The sequence below is a fragment of the Rhizomucor pusillus genome, assembly GCF_041956525.1.
Source record: "Rhizomucor pusillus strain CBS 183.67 unplaced genomic scaffold VTP01scaffold_7, whole genome shotgun sequence".
Lineage (NCBI taxonomy): Eukaryota > Fungi > Mucoromycota > Mucoromycetes > Mucorales > Lichtheimiaceae > Rhizomucor > Rhizomucor pusillus.
This window is the reverse complement of record NW_027192149.1, coordinates 1136987-1156965: the sequence shown is the minus strand read 5'-3', so window position 1 is coordinate 1156965 and position 19979 is coordinate 1136987. Positions and strand designations below refer to the sequence as shown.

Here is a 19979-nt window from a genome sequence, read left to right as displayed (position 1 = left end):
AGTAGGATATGGGCGCACAGATAAGGTTTATATATGGAATAACTAGACACCGAGCCATCGTTTGCCAAAGTTGAGAACGCCTTGAAGATTAAAGCCAGGGGTATCCGAGTATTTAGATGAAGTCGTGCTAAGTTGGTCGTCGTCATTTTCTGGGATTGCAGCGGAGCGGTCTGTAAAGTAGGAGAAAGGATGCCGGTCAGAGCCAAATGGGGGAGACTCGACTGCACCGAATGGGATGCGGAATTGTGATACGCCCGAGTGCCGCCGTAATCTATCGTCGTCGTCTTCATCTTGTCGTTGTTGATAAGGTGTTGGTATCTCAGACGTAGATTCATACTCGTCAAGTGCCTGGGAACCTATGGACCCTATATCCGAATCCGTTCTTATTTGTATCATTTCCTCAGTAAATGTTCACCGTGGTGCTATCACCTATTCTCTCTCTACCTGCTATCTGCTGGTTGCTGTTCGTTTGGCAATGTTTTTAGGGTATGCAACGTTGCCTTATCCGCTTCATTGTCGGATGGAGTCCCATTCATGTTCATGATATTCTTTTTGATATATGCTAATTTGTCTGTCAAGTCTTCCAACCGCTCACTTAACAGATTCTGCGCTGTAGCTGCAGCGTATTCAGAGTCTGGATCTGCCGCGCCGGATGGCTGTGCCTGCTCTGGATGCTGCTCTTCGTCACTCAGTACAAACGAAGGCATTGTCTTTGCCGCGTAGAATTCTTTCTGTTGCCGCTGCTGTTTCGGCGGAGGAGGCTGCATTTCTTGGATTGCTGGAGCGTGTCGTGGAGAGTCGATATATGTCTCCTCGCCATACTGATCTGCATCTTCATCCTACATGTTAATAAAATTTTGTAAATGTCAGCACGGTTGTCGTTATTCGATGTAAAAAGCCTCTCTCTCACACCTGATCAATGCGGTAAGCAAAGTTGGCTATTTGATCATCATCCAAAAACTCTGCGTCTTCTGGAATCACACCTCCAGGCAGTATATAATCATGTCGCTTTCTGTGTTTCTTCTTTTTCTTTTTGGCTTTGCCGAACGGGTTGCGTGTAACAAAGTGAGGTACAGAATCTTGCTGGTCGTAGAGTACAGAGTCAAATTTCCGGTCTCTAGCGTTGTCGAGGTAGCCGTGCACGGCGCGGCCTTGGCAGTGTTCGTTGTAGTAATCGGGGCCGAGGAAAAGCTCCTCGTCGTCCTCGTCGTCCTCAAGTCGTATGGGTTGCTTTTTACGGAATAATTTGGGTGTGCAGGAACCAAAGTAGGTCGATAAAATATAGTTGCTCCAGGTCAGATCGAATGCGTTGGGTTCTTCGTGGTGGTGCTCACGTTGCCGTCTGGCTGAGCCAATACAACTACACTGTAAACAACTCGTCATTGATCAGAATGAAGAACTAGTTGGAAGCATTGTGACAAAAAGTAGTAGGAAAGTAAAAAAAGAGGAAAGGAATAAAAGAAAGCAAGAACCTGGCCCTCGTTTCTACAAACTTGTTTGGGAAAGCCCGCCCTTGGAAAGCAACAACCTTCTTTTCATGTCACATGCAAGTTTTGAGCGTACACAGACAATAGCCTGCGCGTGACCCATTTTCTCGTTTCTTTGGATGACATCTCACTCCAACCACTTGACAGCATGCATCATCAATCGAGCGCTTGGTGACTAATTATTATTCCAGCATGGATCGCAAAACATTGACGGACATGAACAAGGTTTATCAATTACTGTACTTCATTGTTGCACCAAAAGTAGCTTTGCTGGAAAAGATGAATTTGGGATGACAAAGACATTGATTGGCAGAAGACGATCCTCAAATAGTAGCTTCTCCTGAACTCATGGGGAAACACTCATTGTGGCATTTTCTGCTATTTTCACTCGTTATTTCTCTGCTCTCTTGATCAATCTTGGATAATTCTGCGCCTGCGATTCCTTTTTTTTTCTTTTCTTTGATTACATACTCACTGCCTCGGTGTATATGAAGGCTTATATAGCCTATCCCAGGTTGCAGTCGAACGCGAGACAATAATAAATTATGGTTATGACTGTTTCAAATCTCTACCAGTGCTCACTCAAACCTGGTTTGAATATTTTCACAGTAGTATTCTGCTGTCTTTGAGTCCCATATGTTCATTAAATCTTTTGTCAGGCATCCCGTCAAAGCTGCTGGCTTACAAATTGGTGCAGCTCGCTTTCTTCACTAGCCCCCACTCCCTCCTCCTCGATCAAAGAACATGTTGCCCCGTCTCGTCCGATCGACTGTTCCGCGACTCGGTCTCGCTAATCGAGCAATGTACACCACTGGCGCATCAATGTCGGAAGGCGAGCAGCACATTTACAACAAATTGAGCGAAGCCCTGTCGCCTCACAAACTTCGAGTTGTCGACGTTTCTGGTAAGTGAGAAATTTTCCGTATTCAGCCTATGTTCATGCCACCAATGCAACTGTGAAAAGGCGGCTGTGGCTCCATGTATGCCATTGATATTGCATCCAAGGCGTTTGAAGGCGCCAGCATCGTCAAGCAACATCGTCTAGTAAATGAAATTTTGAAGGAGGAGATCAAGGGTATGCATGGGTTGCAGGTACAGTTCTAGAAGATTCAGTTTTCCTTTTTACATTTATTTGTATATTGACAACTCTTAACTTCCAGCTAAAGACTTCTGCGAAATAAATTTTAAATGTGTAAAGAAGAGAGAAAACTAGAAGGAGGACCAAAAAATTTATTGAGTAGATATTATTTACTGTGGAGTGGAAGGATGTTGCTGTATTGGTGGTTGCTGCTGCTGCTGTTGCTGCTGCTGAAGGTTGGTATTGTTGTTGCTGTGATTGTGATTTGATTGTGATTGCTGTTGCTGTTGCTGCTGTTGGTGATGATGTCTTTTCTGTTTCATAGAAAGACGCTCAATGTCAGCGACGACTTTCTCGATATTCTCCTGCGTGATCTTTTGCCGCATTTCCAGAGGAGTCTTCAGCAAGCTCGCTGGATCGTCATTCCATCGGGTTTTTTGGAAAGCAGCGTGGTTCTTGTGCACTGCAACCATAGATATTATTACCGGGTTATCGTCACTGCGCGCTCTAGGTAATACCTTTGTAATAAAAGGATTGTATTTCCGCTGGTCGCAACAGCTCTGTCAACTTTGATCGAATCCTGGCGTCCTTGGCGCTATCGTTCTGGTGAGTGTGTGCAGTCCAGATCTGATAATTGTCACACTGCTGCCTAGAAGAAACCGACACGCCGCACACGGTATCACCAAGCCAGTCTTCAACTTTCTCCCCAATCAATAGTACAAGCAAATCGCGCCACGCTAGCGGGGAATGGGTTTTGGGTATTTTAAAATTGTACGATCCTCCATGCTCGTTCTGCGGATCTTCCCTGTAAAGCCATGTTTCCGTAAGCATCATGGTCTTTGCTGGTCTCGAAACTCCTTTTTATATACCAGATGGGTTTAATGCCTTTCCGCATGAAATGCAAATTACTTCGGAATCCAAGTCCATCAGGGCCATCAATGTTGTTGTACACTGACCAGAATTTCTGGGTGTGATATCGTCTGAGCTCTCTGGAGATTGCGCTTCACACTGTGTTTTTTCTCAACAATTTAAACAAATTGTAGCAATATTTACCTGCACCGTTCCGACCGTCGAAATCATTTGCAGATTCGCTTCGTACTCTGAAGCAGGCAAATTAGGTACGTACCTGGCAGCCAATTATTTTTTCACTTAATTATTCCCCCAGTCGTCGCAGCAAACTTTCCATTGAGACGATTTTTTACCTGTCGTACCAAAACGTCCATTCGCTCTGTAATTCAATCTCGCCCACTTTGAGCAATTCTTCCTTCCTTTCTTTGTCGAGTATGATAATTTCGTCCTTGTAGACGTATCCGTCCTTAATGGCCGGCGGTTTTGGCGCTACAGGGCTCGGCGAACGAGCTGCACGGTTGTTGCCTGCGTGGTTGGATGCTGAGCGTCTTAGGTCCACTGCTGCTGCGCTGGAACTGTTGCTGCGCCCGTCAGACGACAGAGACCGAACCCACTCGCCAGAACGATGAGGTGACAGATGGTTCGGCATAAACTGGAAGGCCGACACAGCAGGAGACAGTGCCACCTTTGGACGGGGAGCACTGCTCTTTGGCTGATGATTGCCCGAGTCTTCGTCTGGTTTCGGGCCTGTCATTCCAGGCGAGTGTGATGAGGAAGGGAGGCGGGCTTGCACCCTTTCATCCGCATGGTTTCGTCGTTCGATATGCAGAACTCCGCTTGTTCATTAGCATTGCCTGATTTCGTGCATGCCAATTCGAAATGACAGAAAAAATGGAACAATTGAGTATCAGCAGTTGTTTGAAGAAGCATCTTTTATCTTTGTAATAAGAAAGAAATGAAGGATATTGAGTGCAATTCGATGCACAGTTTGGGGAATGGAGCAAAGCGAAATATCAGCAAGCCTAGTTCTTGATTAATGGCGAGAGACTGCAGTTTCGTCGTGCTTTGCAAAAATAAAGCGTTGCAAATGCTCTTTTGCCTTGTTGACATCGCTGTGATCCAAACTGTTGCAAAGAATATGTCAGCACACGTGTTCGACATGTCTGGATCTCATCTGATCCTTCTTCTTCTTGTCAGTCAGCTTACTCTACAAGGCCCTTGAAAGTGTAATCATCGTTGTTTTCATTAAAAAAGTGTGGGTGCCATTCGATGCCACGTTCATCTCTAACTCGTGCCTTCTGTCGCTGGTTATCTTCTATTAACGTCTTTTCTGCAGTTGCTGTATCCATATCGCGATTCTTGATGGCGGCCGTGAGCTTCGACCACAGTCGCCGAGATTCGTATTCATCCTGTTCATCTTCTGGAGCTACAATCTTAGGGCATATGGTGGAAGTCTTGACATCAAACAGAATGTCCTTGGAAGATGTCTGATTACCGTAATTAGCAAATTGTTTTAACAACGACGTTCGGAGTCACTCGAACCTTGCATCGCTTAATGTATAGTTCGTTGGACCATTGACCAGAGATCTCGGCCAGAACTTCCTGCGTTGATTCCTTTCTGATTTTTCCGGCAACTGAGTTCCATTGTCCCGAAAAGAAACCCTGTGAAAAGAATGTGAATCAAGCAAACGCCCTTGTGAGTATCGCCGTGTAACCATTTCTTGATCGTTTCTTTCGCTTTACCTTGGTCTTGAAATCAAGGTCGCATGATAAGTCGCTGGTAACGCATCGCACCTTTGCACTGTCTCCGAGCTCCATTGTCATGGTGCCGAACCTATGAATTAGTAGCCCGTCAATATCCAACATGCTTGTACAGCATGGCCTCTGAGAACTCACAAGATGCCGCGTGCATAAATGTTCGGCATGGTGATGTCGTAGCGTTCATTGTGTCGGTCTGTCAGAATAATATGCGACTCTCCATGCATCAGCGTGCCAGCACTGTTGCCGAGGAAGCGCGACTTGGGTCGAATATCGCCTGCAATCACGATGTGATGCTCAGGGCAGGCGAAGAAGTACGCGGAGATCGGCGGATGGTGAGAGACCTGTTCGGCAATGTAGAAAGCCTCTGTACCATCAGGATATTCGTAGCGACATCTAAAATACTCTCCCAACACGGGATTGTATGGTTTTTTGACGCCCTATCCTCGTATACTTCGATCAATAAACGTACATACACGTGAATCAAACTCGTCTCTTTTCTCGATACTATTTACCTTTGGCTTGATGTGCCATCCAGACAAATAGTAGCGAAGCACTGCAATAAATCTTTCTAGAGGATCGTCGATTTTGCTTGCACTGTTAGGTTTACATATACAGGTTAGCAGCCAAAATTTTGGAAAGAATGGCAGGTTGACCAAGCGAGACGTACTTTAAAATGAGTTCAGGATGAGACATGAAGTCTGTAATGCGCTCTAGCATGCTGCGTGGCTCTAAAACAAACGTTGGTAACGTTACTCTATGCTGTGATGAGCATTAGAATTATTGCCAAGACCATGTAATGATTGTATTTGCGTGTGCCTTTAGGTAGGCAAAAAACGCCTCGTACCAGGTCCATGCCCTTTGTAAGCTGCGACGCGATGCCGAGCAAAATGCTGCGAGAGCCTTCTTCGAGCTCTTCGGTGGAATTAGGATCGCTGTTCGAGTTTTTGGACATGTTGCTTTCTGTCTAGTAGTAAAAGGGCGTTGGCCGGAGAAGGAGGAAGAAAACGTCACTGGTGGGATGCAGGAAACGCTCGTCGTCCTTCTGAGCTTGGAAAATCTCCAATTTGGGATAATCGATATTCGGTCATCCCTGAGCTGCTTGGAAATTCCCCAAAACGACTGACGCAACTTTTGATGGAAAAATGACTTCGCCATCCGAGTTTGTACGTAGTAAAATGATCATGGGAAGTGCTAACTGAATCGATGGAGTGCTATTTTTACCTATATATGTCTTACGTAGGTGCTAAATTTCACGCTTCACGACCTACAACTACTAATCGATTAGAGGGGAAATAACAAAGATTCGACATTCCTTGGTGATATGCGCTTTAAAGTTCTGGCAGTATCAGCGATCTAGCAGATTTGACAGTATATTATCAACGAGCAAAAAGGTATATTCCGCTACTCGTGGATGGGCCAAGATGAAGTAAATATTAGCACGCGCTCATGTGTTCATCATTGACACGTAGCATGATATTCTCAACATAGTGAATTCTTTATTCCAACATAGACACTGTATGTCCCATCGAAATATGCGATTTGTCGAGAATATGTGGATCATGTGTAACTTTTAGGAAGCAGACCAGCTCTTTATTGCTGTTTATTTAGTGGTATTGTGTTGGCTAGGGAGCTTGAACTTGCGCTCTTGCCAAGATGTCGGTCCGAAATCTCAAAAGCGCAACGCAGTCGCTCTTTGAGATTCACCTCAAGCTGGGGTAGTCGCTGTGGTAGTCTCTTTCAATTTGATTTAGAAGAACAGCAGTCATCTGAGCCGCGGTGACCGTTCCCCCAAAAAAGAGCACACAGAGGTAACCACGAAGTCAAAAAAGGAAATAGAAGAGATGCAGATTAGATGCTAAAGATGAAAATGTACAATGCAAGATAAGAGACAAGACAAGTAAAAAAATAAAGAAATGTACGGGGTAACTAGGCGGCTAACATGCTCGCGGGTATGCTATACTACAGAATAAAGTAGCAAATTCGTTGAAGTTTACAGCAACGACGGTTCAGCGAATCTCCGTCGTGCACAGACATCAACATTCAGCTCTACGATGGCGTCTTCCAGACCCACGTAGATGGCTCTGTTGTCAGGGGAGAAGGAAAAGCCCGTAACGTGGTAGTCGACGTCGGAGGGTGAAAGGCGCACGATTTGTCGAGTTTCAAAAGTCCGGGTGTCGACGATGTTGACGGTTGAAACATGTTCTGCATAAACGAGCAAATCGAGGGGTCCGTTGCTGAATTGTATACTCCGTGGTGCCTTTCTGGTCTTTCGTGTCTCGGATGACTGGATCCTGCACAGGGGCTCGCTTCTGAGAGTCGAGTATACTGTCACATATCCATCCTGACTGGCAATGGCGAATTTTTCGGATGAGTGGTTCCATGCACATGACAGGGCCGGTTCATCTGAAACTTTGAATTGATATATGTGTGAGTAAATGCAGTTGGACAGGAGAGAAGGCAAAAGAAGCGCATAATAAGAAATTTTAAGGATTAATTTACCTTGGTAGGACGATCCTTCCTCAAATTCACCAGATTCCGTTACATTGTACATGTACGCTTTTCCATTGTCACCAACCATAAGCATTTTTCGGCCATCGGGACTCACTGAAGCTAAATACAGTGCAGACGAAGGTGAGGGAGAGAAGCACAAGGTTAATTTTAAATTCTATATATGCAATCAGATAGAACCCAACAATAACTTACTGTGATTGATCGCGCATGCCATCTTGATCGTCGCAATCTTGACCATGTCTGGCACAGTCATCACTGTTACAGTATGGTCATTATTGCATACGATCACTCGGATTTGATCTCTGTATCTCGAGAGGCTTACAGAGTTATTGATGCCAGGGCCTGCAGTAAAGTCACGAGACCAATCGCTCGTCAAGGACCTTAACATGACCATCCCACGCTGTCCAGCCAAAGCAATGTAGCCATAACTATCATCACGACCGTGAGAAACAGTTTGTTTACGCGCCTGCCATGCCACAACTTTTGCTTACCCAGCATCAATGGCAGTCGGTGTAAATGACAGGTCGCTAAGGAGAGGCGTATCTTGACCAGTCTTGGAATCATACTAAATGGGATGTTTCATCAGAACTCATACTCAAAACTTCCTCTTTTCCTCTTCTCCTTCATACTTACGATGTTGAGACCATTCTGAATGGGATGAAGAATTGTGTGAGAAGTTGGGCATCGAATAAGGTTTCGCAATTGCCTGTTCATTGAACAGCAAACATGTTATCCCACGGTTCCGCGGTTTCCATGTTCATGTCCCCAGCTTTGGAGTCTACTTACCAGTGCTGGATGGTTGTCTTTACACCGTGGTGGGTCTTGATACGGGGATAAATGAAAGAGCCATTGTCGTAACTGCAGAGCACAATTTGCTGATTAATATCAAAATGCTCTGTTGAAACATTTAAAAGACAAGGATTTACTTACATGACGGATGATGGCGCTTCAGGTTGCTCAGTGGCAGGTTCCTTTGTTTGCGCTAGCGGGTAATTGTTGTTTCGAAAAGTTGGATACGCGTACGCGAACATGGCTTGGATAGAAAGGAAAATAAATTCAAAAGATCTTGAGGAAGCAGATGGAAACACGGTTTATATAAGGATCCTGGCAATGCAAACGGCTGATTTTTTTGGGAACGAGGGTCCGGGGTCCTTGGCTCTGATTGGTGCTTTGTGCTTCTTCCAGAAAAGGCACGTCGAGGAAAAAAGGCCGAAAGGGCCAAACAAGGGGGTAGTGGTCTGTTTGAGTGGGGGGAGAGGGATATGCACACACTCTCTCTCCGCGGGATATACAATGATTTCAATACAAGGCAAGCCCTTGTTGCATAGCGATTGCATCAGCCGCCATATAGCAGCACCAGTTTCTCAGATATCGGGCTTTTCTTGCTTAGCGGACTACGCACGTACCAACCCGCTTTGACGGATGCCTCGTAGATCGTTTTCTTGTCCGAGGAACGCCGAGGCACTACTATTTTTAACGACCTCCAACAACGTGCACACGGGCGGCGTATTATCCGCGCTTTCTTTCTTGACACGTTTGTCGCACATCCCAGATTCACATACAAAAGAAAATTCACATCGGTGTTATGACTTTTGCAGAAATTCCGTCAGGGTGAGCACCACGAGGATATGTTCTTTTTCTTTTCCAATGAAAATCCAAACCTTGTGCAACACATGCCTGAGAAATGGATGGAAGGTCATACATACTTGTAAGAATTGCGACATAGTATTTGATATGAAGAACACAAGGAGCATTTTCACTTTGGGATGAGCGATTCCTGGTAAATAAAAATCGACGAAGGATAATTTTCGTAAGTCATAATGTGTATGATTTTTGCATGGAGAGAAACGTGTGTATCAACGAGCATACATGATCGGCATCGCTCAAATCCAGAAATCTGAAGTATATGCGCGGAAGCATCATCTTTTATTTTACCGTTGCTGAAAGTTTTGACAATTGATGGCGTGATTATCGAAGAGTTAGATGCCCTCTACGTTTGGCCTTTTGCTCGTATGCAATATGGCTATCATCGCGCTGCTTCTTCATTATCTGATTTCTCCCAAATTGATCAGCATCAAATCGGTTCTTTTCCCTGAAGGCGAGTTTGACAACGCTACCGTGCAACTCGGAAATTTTTATGCTCTGTTTGCTCACGCGCTTCATTTGACGGATGAAGATGTCGTTAGTAGTCAGGTAGCAGCATGTGACCAGTGAAGTTAAAACACTACACAGTTTTGAAGTCACCTTTTTCACGCTTGACAATTTTGGGAAAACCTGCCGTTAACATGACATTTTGAAACATCATTCCCCTCCCTCAGTGGCGTGCCTCATTTTGACAAAATAACATCAAACACAACAGGAACAACAATGATATCCAATGTCGATCATCCCCTTTTTTCGGCTGCTTCCGGCGACGTGCCAGAACACCAACGCCACTCCGATTTTTTGTATGATGTTTTATTCACGTGTGGCTAACTAGGCCAACACTACGCTTCTAAGTATCTGATTGCTATTAGCTAAAACTAAAGACCTGTATTCTGCTCCTTGGCTAGCTTCAAGATCAAGGACGTGGCTTTTTCAGCTACCACCTTCGGGACAGAGAGCTTTTCGTCGAAGACTGACGCCCAATGTGCCCGCCAGATGGCTAGTAGCGTGCAAGCTTTCAGATCCGACGCCACTCTGATTTTTTTATTATTCTATTCAAGGTGTTTATTCAGGTGTAGCATTTTGCCAACACCTATCGACACAATGGAAAAAAGTGAAAAGTCTGTGTATTAGCACATTAGCTGCTGTTCTTCTACGATCTTATGTATCATCCCAATCGCTTTGGTAGCAATGACTGTGGGCTGAAATGGCGTATTATCAAAGATTTGTTCCCAGTTTGCTCGCCAAATTGCTAGGAGAGTGCATGCTCGGAGATGATGGACAGTTAGAGTTGATCCGACGCCACTTTGATGGCATCAAGCTACATACACTCTTTCCATAAAGTAATGCCGCCCCAGTGAAAATTGATGTCGCATTTTGTCAAAAATCAAATTCGCGTTTCCCAAACATAGATGTCGTGCGCTTACAAATGCGTCAGTTGACGTAGTGCAGACTGAGGATATGGTACTAAGCTCTCCGAGCCGCAGTCGAAACGGAGTCAACCAGAATTGACTTGGGCACGACAGTCAATCAAAGTATCACACCACACACATTTCAAAATGGATAACCAATTTCTCTATGAAGATGGGCAAGGCAACGTCGTTGATGAATATGGCAGCTCTGAACCCACGGATTATTTTGTGGTCGAGGAGACGTACGCTCTTGAAACAGTGAGCTGGCACACGCAGTATTTGTGCAATATGCCTCGTGAGAGCGACCGTGAACCCGTTGCTATGCAAACTGATGAACCAAAGGACACAGATGTTCACATGACAGAAGCTACTGTTAAGCGAGAATATACACTCTACTCTGACAAGGACAAAGTGAGGTTTTGAGAAGGTTCTGAGTGCATCAGCTGCTGCGAAGCAGCTGGGAATCCATGTTCGTACGGCGCAGAGATGGGCCACCTAATATGAATAGGACCCTGACAGCATCTTCAAGAAGCATAAAAAGAATGGCCGCCTGCGTATTCTCATCGAGGAGCATAAGAAGGTCATCTTAGAGTTGATGAGAACCCTTCAGTTGTACTAGAGCAGCTAATGGAGCGGCTGCTTCAGAAGTTTGAGGGACTTGAAGTCTCGAAGAGCACTCTCTATGAATTCGTGAGGAAGCAGTGCAACTTGACACTGAAAAAAGCCCGGTTCCAACCTGTGGACAGGAACAGCGAGGCCAAGATCCAAGAGCGCCTTGGTTGGGTCCGTAAACGGGAGACTACTGACATGGACTTTAGGAAAAACTGTGTCTTTCTGGATGGGTCTGCCTTCCATATTAATATGAAGCGCAGCATGGCCTGGTCAAAGAAAGGCTCACCTGCAGTGGTCACAGTCTCCATAACACAAGCCAAGACGACCACTATATTGGCCGCTATCTCTGCCTCAAATCTACTTAAATGCAGTTAAAGACTTCCACAGCTGCCGGCCAAGAAAACGAGGAGGTCATGCTGATCTTACAAGCATAGGGACTGTGACAGGACATTACCTGAGCTTTCTGAAGGCTACAATGGACGAGATGGATAAGTATCCACACATGAAGGGCCATTATCTGGTAATGGATAATGTCCCTATCCACAAATCTGAGGATATTCAAAAGTACATTAAGTCTCGGAGATATCGGTATGCTTATCTTCCATCATATTCACCTGAGCTCAACCCCATCGAGCAGTTCTGGCCAGTCGTTAAGAGCGAAGTTAAACGGAACAGGCTTTTGGAGAAAGAGACACTGATGACTAGAATTACTGAAGCATCCAACAGGTTAAGGTTGAGCGATTTTGAAGGTTTTGTCTCTCATTCCCATAAGTGCTTAGATCAGTGTCGTAACAGAGAGCAGCTCTGATATGCTTCTCACTACGAAATTTACAGAGTTGGATGCACAATTGCTCCCAAGGTCAGTGACAATGGGTCAGGCATCTGAATCTAGGTTGATCTATGAATATGAGCTACAGTCTCAAAATAGGTGTATAACAGACAATTAAAAAAATTTAAAAGAAATGTTGCTTGATAGTAATGTTTTAATCATATGGGCACACATCAGAGCATGCTTCAGTGTAAATGTTGTTACAACGGCCAAATCGGCAGGTGGTTCTTTATTACAGTACTGGAAGTACAACTTGGTTAGAGTCAACGAAAAGGGGTCACCTGCTTTTTCGTTGGATCGTTTCCAAGGAAGTGAGCTACGCTTCTTAATGTCAATCAGCACAGTGCATTGGAGTCAAGTCGAATGCAAGTGGATCTGCTGTATATATAAATTCGATCCGAAGGTATGCTCAAAGTAATGGTCGCTGACAGAGATGCGGACAAGGTCAAAAAGAGGGTCAAAAAGAGGCAGAAAAAGTTGCTGACATAGTGAAGACGATATGTACTGTATTCAAATTGATCTACGGACTGCTTGTTTTCTGCAGTTGAACTTTGCGGTTGCCCCTTTTTCTAGAAGATCGAATCGACCGATTATTTCAATGGCATGTCCATGGATAACCACAATCTCCTGGCCCAGCGTAGTCTTTGACTACCAATCGGATCTGCTTTTGTGTATAGAGGAGAAGTCGAGTCTCAAACTCCCCGTGCTTTGTTTTACCTATCCTCGAATATACCCTCAAATCCGCCTGTGCGTCCATCGACACGTCTTTGCCCCTTATATTTCCAGCCTTGAGGACAAGCCTGGGGTCTCGCTTAGGCCCTTTCCGCTCCTTCTTTCGCGCCGCTGACCTGTTAAGGCTACAAGTGGAATGGTCTAACTTCTCGGTATTCTCTGTACAAGCCTTGCATTTAGGTCATATGGTCGTTAAACGCGGACCTGCCAATCTCACCAATCTACCATTCACCCTGGTTTTTAGTGGCAGTCCACCATGCTTATAGCTTTGATCCGGTTGACCGCACGTTTCGCCTGAAGCACCGCGACGAACGCCTCCAACATCGACAGCAAATCCAAGCCTTTTCTCTGGCTCTACTCGCAGGAAAATGGCAACTTAAGACTTTTTTCTATCGACTTCTTAATCATCCGATAACCGCCGCTGCTGGAAATATTGTCCATCCTTTGACACGAGGTGGTTCAGGCTTGGAAACACTGACTCGCAAAGAATTTCGCCGAAGCCTTCTGATTCCGTGGAAAGATCTACCAGAATCATATCCTCGAGGCTTTGCTGCCGCCTGGAAGGACTTTTGGAAAGTGTCCATACCTCATCACGCCCGCACTATCCTTTACAGAAACCTCCATGGCAAGCTTCCTTGTCGAGAAATCTCTACAAGATATTACTGAATCGTTTTCCTTCTCCTGTGTGTCCGCTTTGTCACCAACCTGAATCCCAACAGCATTTCCTCCTTACCTGTCCGTTGAAGTCGATCATTTGGTCTCAAGTTTGTCAAAAACTCTTAACTCAGCAACGATCTCTGGCCTGTCGAGATATTCTGCACGTCCGTATCATTCGCTATAAGGTTCTTCCGCACTTCAACCTAGAATGGACCCATATCGTTGCATGTACGATCGCATCGATATGGAAAGCTCATTGGCGACATGTTTTCGACGAAGTCTCGTTTGACAATAATGCAGTTGCCGCAGAAGCGATTGCTGCCTCCATCCGCATTGCCCAAGCTAGAAGTCTTGTATGACTCTGTTTAATAGTTGATCTATAGAGCTTAGTCATTTAACGGTATTTTATTTTTCCCATTTATCTTTGGCTTACCACCAATAGACGTCTTGTCCATCGCCGAATAAACCTTTATACATATAAAAAAAATAGTGGAGAAGTCGGGTAAAATCTTTTGCAAAATGTTCAGTAACTTTTACGGACACAACTGAACTGTAAAGATGTGATGGAGCTTACCATTAATATCGAAATGGCAACCTTCTAGCTGCGGCAACTAATTTTCTGCACGAGGAGAATCGCGTTCCAGCAGAGGGTAACGTACACCCGTTCACATTTTCCTGTCAAGTAAAGTGTTCAAACTTTATTTGAAATAGTCGTTTTCTTGTCGATTCGGTTTCCTTCGTGAGAAATTTACGAGCGTATCCAACCGTGATCCACGTATTCGGATCCTGCTTGAGATAATGCCAAAATTGATGCAATGTCTCCGTATTCGAAACTGTAAACGCTGCAGATGATGTGAGCAACAGATACAACTGAAGAGCAGAAAATAGCATGAATTACCTCGAAGCTCAGGTTTTACCACCCATAGTTTCGAGCATTTACCCGTAGTCCATTGACGTACTCTTTTTCTGTTTTGTCCCACAATCGTTCTTTTCCCAGAAGGTTTAATCGCCGTGCCGACCAGTGATTTTCAAGCCCCGGTAACATCTCCCGGAGTAGTTCGAATTGGCTGTGTTGAGTGAGCATAATAATCGCCATTTTGAGGGTCGTTGGGGGTAGCGATTGTATTCATGATTGACATAATCTCTCTCGAGTGAGAGGGAAAGGGGCGACCTCGAAAACTTCTGTGTACAATAAACAGAGTATTTAGCCAAGTAATATGAAACCATAGTGAAAACTGACCTTTATTTCGCTTTAACAACGGTGCTTTGCATGACGTAGTCGATGATGGCGCTGGTGGTCGGATACCACTAGATGCACACTGAACGGACACGGTCGATGGTTGTGAGTTGCTTTGTATCTCAGCAGCAGTAGAGGGAGTTGTCTCACTGGGTATGCTGGGTAATGATGACACGCTAGGGGTGGATGGTATTGTCTCAGGATAAGCACGGTAAAGATAAGGATTTAGCTCCTGCACTTTTTTCCCAATAGCAACTGGTCTTAGTAGTGGGTCTTCGCCGTATAGATAGATCACAGTAAGACGACTACTCCGAAAGTATTCGATGGCTTCTTGTTGGTTTTCTGGAGGCTCTCCAAGGACGAGGCATGCGGCTTGTCCGAAAGTTAGCATAATCATGGTAACAGTAAGTATGGGAACAAGTATTGGAATGGGTATGGAACCGTTATTTGAAACAGTTGGTACAGGGAACAGTGAAGGTCGTCCATGTCCTTATGTCCATCGATAGACAATCGGGCTACCGTCTCTGTTGCCGACCAACCGACGTCCTTTAAAACTATTCCATCCTACGAGACATAGGATCGCCCTTGAGAAATCTACGGACGCTTAGGATATCTACGATGTCCCAATCTCCGGTTGTCTTCCGGGATTCCTCTCGTCATTCGGGAGGGGACTATTTTCCAGGACATCATGTAGACGTATAGACTGCCAGCGGACAAAAAAACATCCGAGATTATAACGACGTTGCCTTGCCCATCTTCATAGAGAAATTGGTTATCCATTTTGAAATGTGTGTGGTGTGATACTTTGATTGACTGTCGTGCCTAAGTCAATTCTGGTTGACTCCGTTTCGACTGCGGCTCGGAGAGCTTAGTACCATATCCTCAGTCTGCACTACGTCAACTGACGCATTTGTAAGCGCACGACATCTATGTTTGGGAAACGCGAATTTGATTTTTGACAAAATGCGACATCAATTTTCACTGGGGCGGCATTACTTTATGGAAAGAGTGTATGTGGGGTTGGAGACTTGCAGATCTTTCTCGAACTCCGCAGTAGTCCGTTTGGCAATGAAGTATAGTAGCTTTGTAGAATGGAAAGGTTCGTTCGACAAAGAAAAAAGTAACTGTAGAAGGAAGATGTGTGGACTTCTTCGCAGCCCCCTTTGGAGACATATTATGTGAGCCTCTTCAAATACCAATTTTTCACTGACGGGACTCGAACAAGCCAAGTCATGGAATGTTCACCAGCGAGAGTGTCCTTCTCGACTTATTAGTGGCAAACCTCTATGTTGTTTCAAACGACAAGACAAGCGTACTCAACAAAAAGCTTGAATTTTACAAATCAGCCAGTCATCTACGCAGTAATATATCAAATCTTTTAGATTCTGGATAAATAAATACTCAGTTCAATGCTCATTTCATGCACTTCATGCGATTCAATAACCATCCAAGCGGAGGAGAATTTCAGTCTCCACGGTCTCTTCAACTATTACCATGCCTGGATCCACCAAGGAACCACCATCCTCGACACAACAGCCTGCCAAGGACACCGACCAGGACAGCAACGCTGGCGGTAGCAACAGGAATCTCCCTCCTCTCGTGAAGCATTTTCTTGCATATAGAACTATCAATGCTCGCGATTGGGACGAATGGTGCTTGAGACGCTGCGCAAAGCCTTCCCGACCTGAACATGAAGCCGATTGCTCTAGATTATGCTTACGGCGTACCTGGGTTCCCTCAGCAAAGGAGAAAGAAAAGGACACAAGAGAAGCTGAGCTACGCGGTGACCAGTTGGCAGCGCAGTCGTGGAATCCTTTGAAAGGTTACTCGATAGTGAGCGGACCATACCCGGTGCAAGGTAGACTGCATAAAGGCAAACAGGAGCTTCAGAAGCAGATGCTCATGATTATTAGATATACAAAGTGCAGATGACAAGCAAGTGTTCTTAATATGCTCACCTCTTGCTGTTCTCGATACGTGTATCATTAACTCAGAGGAACTGTCTATATCTCTCTAGGAAGGAAGTGGATTATCAAGTTGATCTTGCTGAGCAGCTGGAACGTCTCTACCGCGGAGCCGAGCGCATTGCCAAGGTCTCCAAGGAAGGAATCGACTTTTACAAGGAATCTTGGTCGGATGGATCCCAGACAGCATTTTTCCGCAAGGCTTACGAGACAGCAACGGATAGCCGGCATTTGGAAACACTTAGAAATCATGCAAATAAGACACTGGATGCTCTGTACAAGGGGATCAAGACTAGAATTCAATCGGACAGTGGTAGCAGGAACAATAGTAGTACAACCAATAATAACAAACAAGAAGATGATAAGAACAAGAATGACAATGATGAGAGCAAGTAAAATAAATGATGATAGAAAACTAAGCAAGGGGTCTTTGCTCGTTCACTCTAGCATGGCGCGCTTAATTCAAAGACCCAAACATGCTCTGCTCGATCAAGTGCTGAGTTTGGCACGTAAAGGACGAGCCTGCCGTTACTGTGCATGTTCCAATTCAAAGGCACCTTTTTGTCTGCAAGCAGTGACGCTTGCATACGTGGATGTATGTAGGGGACAGGTGCTTTGATGAACACGCGTTCAGCTACGGGTCTTTGTAGACTGAAAATGTAAAACGCTGATCCATCACGTTTCACAGTGAAACGCAGTTGCTGTCCCGGATCCTTGTCATCTTCAGGCGTCACCCAGTAAGGCTCGGAATCGAATATACTCGGATGAACCTTTTGAAGCCATTGACCTATGCCAACAAGCCGATCCACCATGACATCTGGGATGCGTCCTGAGCCCTCTGGACCGATGTTTAGCAACAAGTTTCCTCCCTTGGCAACTACGTTGACAAGCTCTTGAATCAATGCAGTGGTACTTGTATACCTATCTAAACTCGTCGCTCGATTGTATCTGCATTGGAGATAATAGTGAGTTTCTTTGATAGCAGCAATTTAAGAGTTGTAATATTTGCATACCCGAATGAGAATGGATCGATACCGCGCGTGGATTCCCAAGTGCTACATAAAATGTCGTCGCAAGCAGATATTGAGCATTAATTATAAGATCATTCAGGTTTTTCTTTACTTACGTGGGAGGTGGGTCAAACACCTGGCGATATTCCACCGTGGCAAAATCCCATATTCCGTTTCCACAGCGATCGTTGATGACCACTTGTTTCCCTTGAATCCTCGCACTGTTAAAATAATGAGATTGCCACACGCTCGAATTATTGATGCCGCCAATATCACACCTATGTTGAAACCTCGTCAGAAAACAACGAGCACTGAAAACAGCCTTATTCTTACCAAAATATATCTGGCTGGTAGTTGTCGATAAGTTCAAGCGCTTGAGGCAATTGAACATCGTTCACAAAATCACCGACCGGAGGTGCACCCGTGTATGGTGCCTGCGCACCTGTAAACGGATTCAATGGAGGGCCGTGCCATCCAAGCCAGCTATCGTGATAGCTGGGATGATACCACTCTGGTATAGAGACTGTTGAATTCACATTTATAATTTAGCATTGCAGTTATCAAATAAAGGTATTCGTTTGCATGTAATACTTGCAGTAGAATCCACGTTTTAAATGCGGGTATTGCTCCTTTGCCGTTTCGAATATCTCTTTTGCAAAATCTCGGCCCTTAAAGTGGACACTTGATCGCCCTGTGACCTTTGTATCAAACAGTGCAACGCCGTCGTGATGTTTCGTTGTAAACACAAAATATGTCGCTTGGCTTGCGTTAACAACCTGCAGCCACTTTGCAGCGTCAAAGTGAGCAGGGTCCCATTGCTTGATAAAGTCGTCGTATTCAAAGGATGTTCCGTACACGTCTTGATGGTGAAGATACGTCGGTCCGTCCACTTGATGCAGCTGATACCAGTACCACTCCGCGTATTGATACGGTGGTGCGTATGCTGGAACAGAATACACGCCCCAATGTATGAAAATCCCAAACTTTGCATCCTGATACCATTTGGGCGCCCCGTGCTGCGACAGAGATCTACGTTATCCTTATCAATACGTATTGGGCAACTGGGTCGGCATACCAGAATGATACTTACTCTTGCGTAGCACTGTAATCATCAAAGCCTATGTTTACAGTGACTACCTGCTCGTCAAGCAAGATCTCATCCTTGTAAAGTCGCACAAAAACAGCCGTAGGCGTCGGTTTTCGGCGCAATGTGTGTATCAAGGCACGTGACTGTGAGATGGAGCCGGGCGCCAACTTTGTGATTTTCCCGGGCTGTTTGGTTTTGAGCAAAGGGCCTGATATTTCGACTTTGATATCTTGCAACCACTGGGTCCCGGTATTGTGTACCCTAACTTTAATGTATTGGCACCTGCTGCTTGTTTCTTGTTGTTCATCAAAGTCAGATGTGGCCACAGCCGAGACAACGTGAGCCGCGGTAGACGTGACCCCGGTGAGACCGAACAAGTGTAGCGTGGGACGAAGGGTGCCTGATGCATAAGGTAACGTGAGATGTGACACTGGCTTTTTCGGATCAATGTAGACCGCCATCGACAGCAAATACCCGGTTGCGCCAGTGTTAACCGTGCACGATATTGCATCGTACGTTGTGATTTTTGCGACTTGCCAGTCTGGGACCTGCAGCAACGTCGAGGTGGTGCTGCCATCCTGATATGTTACGACAATTTGTGCTCGTACGGGACCGTGGGAGGCCGTGACTAAAAGATAAAGGGCCCCAAGAGATTCATTGACAGTGATAACTTGACCCTGCGCGAACGCATTGTCCCGATGAGCCTTTTTAGATATTGTGTATGGGATCGTGCCAATTTGGACGCTGTTGCTTTTGACCGAGTCGCACACGAAATGGTTGCCTAGATCATCCAGGTTGCCATCGGGTGCGAAGCCTTTGTTGTTCAGAAATTTTTCTAGATCGTACTGTACGAACTTGGTGTCAGGATACTTGGACTGTAACAATTTTTGCGATTGTTGACAGTAAGCATGCGGTGTTAACAGTAAAAATAGACATTGGAGAATGATTATGCCAAACAACATGGATCAGTCGAGTGGAAAAAAGAAAAAAACAGGTGCAGAGATCGTGGAGACCGAATAAGTTTTTGCAGATGTATGTTCTCACACTAACAACGGAGAAAATAGATATGCGTGGTTAAGGAAAGATTAAGCCCCTCATTAATCTGGAAC

General features: G+C 45.1%; 10 protein-coding genes across 10 annotated transcripts; 4 read left to right on the top strand and 6 right to left on the bottom strand.

Moving 5' to 3' along the window:
- Nucleotides 1-42: 42 nt before the first annotated feature.
- On the bottom strand, nt 43-1383 carry VTP01DRAFT_9940 (uncharacterized protein; the record flags this gene model as incomplete). The annotated part of the gene is made up of 3 exons (XM_069389220.1): nt 43-382; nt 445-839; nt 913-1383. 3 exons carry the CDS (start codon nt 1381-1383, stop codon nt 43-45), a joined length of 1206 nt encoding a protein of 401 aa, XP_069240358.1.
- Nucleotides 1384-2231: 848 nt separating this feature from the next.
- Nucleotides 2232-2668, top strand: VTP01DRAFT_9939 (uncharacterized protein; the record flags this gene model as incomplete). Its single annotated transcript, XM_069389218.1, has 3 exons — nt 2232-2391; nt 2452-2579; nt 2648-2668. 3 exons carry the CDS (start codon nt 2232-2234, stop codon nt 2666-2668), a joined length of 309 nt encoding a protein of 102 aa, XP_069240357.1.
- Nucleotides 2669-2735: 67 nt separating this feature from the next.
- VTP01DRAFT_9938 (uncharacterized protein) lies at nt 2736-4168 on the bottom strand (the record flags this gene model as incomplete). The annotated part of the gene is made up of 5 exons (XM_069389217.1): nt 2736-3028; nt 3084-3370; nt 3435-3529; nt 3619-3691; nt 3768-4168. 5 exons carry the CDS (start codon nt 4166-4168, stop codon nt 2736-2738), a joined length of 1149 nt encoding a protein of 382 aa, XP_069240356.1.
- A 279-nt stretch (nt 4169-4447) lies between these two features.
- VTP01DRAFT_9937 (uncharacterized protein) lies at nt 4448-6127 on the bottom strand (the record flags this gene model as incomplete). Its single annotated transcript, XM_069389216.1, has 8 exons — nt 4448-4538; nt 4621-4901; nt 4957-5076; nt 5158-5248; nt 5311-5612; nt 5688-5769; nt 5843-5934; nt 6020-6127. 8 exons carry the CDS (start codon nt 6125-6127, stop codon nt 4448-4450), a joined length of 1167 nt encoding a protein of 388 aa, XP_069240355.1.
- A 1038-nt stretch (nt 6128-7165) lies between these two features.
- VTP01DRAFT_9936 (uncharacterized protein) lies at nt 7166-8717 on the bottom strand (the record flags this gene model as incomplete). Its single annotated transcript, XM_069389215.1, has 7 exons — nt 7166-7584; nt 7675-7785; nt 7879-8114; nt 8178-8251; nt 8320-8392; nt 8473-8544; nt 8617-8717. The coding sequence occupies 7 exons, from the start codon at nt 8715-8717 to the stop codon at nt 7166-7168; spliced, it is 1086 nt and encodes a 361-aa protein (XP_069240354.1).
- A 952-nt stretch (nt 8718-9669) lies between these two features.
- On the top strand, nt 9670-10307 carry VTP01DRAFT_9935 (uncharacterized protein; the record flags this gene model as incomplete). Its single annotated transcript, XM_069389214.1, has 2 exons — nt 9670-9879; nt 10239-10307. 2 exons carry the CDS (start codon nt 9670-9672, stop codon nt 10305-10307), a joined length of 279 nt encoding a protein of 92 aa, XP_069240353.1.
- A 582-nt stretch (nt 10308-10889) lies between these two features.
- VTP01DRAFT_9934 (uncharacterized protein) lies at nt 10890-13581 on the top strand (the record flags this gene model as incomplete). The annotated part of the gene is made up of 6 exons (XM_069389213.1): nt 10890-11153; nt 11251-11322; nt 11388-11724; nt 11789-12080; nt 12139-12213; nt 13182-13581. The coding sequence occupies 6 exons, from the start codon at nt 10890-10892 to the stop codon at nt 13579-13581; spliced, it is 1440 nt and encodes a 479-aa protein (XP_069240352.1).
- A 739-nt stretch (nt 13582-14320) lies between these two features.
- On the bottom strand, nt 14321-15206 carry VTP01DRAFT_9933 (uncharacterized protein; the record flags this gene model as incomplete). The annotated part of the gene is made up of 2 exons (XM_069389212.1): nt 14321-14442; nt 14813-15206. 2 exons carry the CDS (start codon nt 15204-15206, stop codon nt 14321-14323), a joined length of 516 nt encoding a protein of 171 aa, XP_069240351.1.
- Nucleotides 15207-16303: 1097 nt separating this feature from the next.
- VTP01DRAFT_9932 (uncharacterized protein) lies at nt 16304-17169 on the top strand (the record flags this gene model as incomplete). Its single annotated transcript, XM_069389211.1, has 3 exons — nt 16304-16667; nt 16723-16744; nt 16827-17169. The coding sequence occupies 3 exons, from the start codon at nt 16304-16306 to the stop codon at nt 17167-17169; spliced, it is 729 nt and encodes a 242-aa protein (XP_069240350.1).
- A 47-nt stretch (nt 17170-17216) lies between these two features.
- Nucleotides 17217-19832, bottom strand: VTP01DRAFT_9931 (uncharacterized protein; the record flags this gene model as incomplete). Its single annotated transcript, XM_069389210.1, has 6 exons — nt 17217-17721; nt 17787-17828; nt 17900-18061; nt 18117-18306; nt 18379-18812; nt 18874-19832. The coding sequence occupies 6 exons, from the start codon at nt 19830-19832 to the stop codon at nt 17217-17219; spliced, it is 2292 nt and encodes a 763-aa protein (XP_069240349.1).
- Nucleotides 19833-19979: the final 147 nt, after the last annotated feature.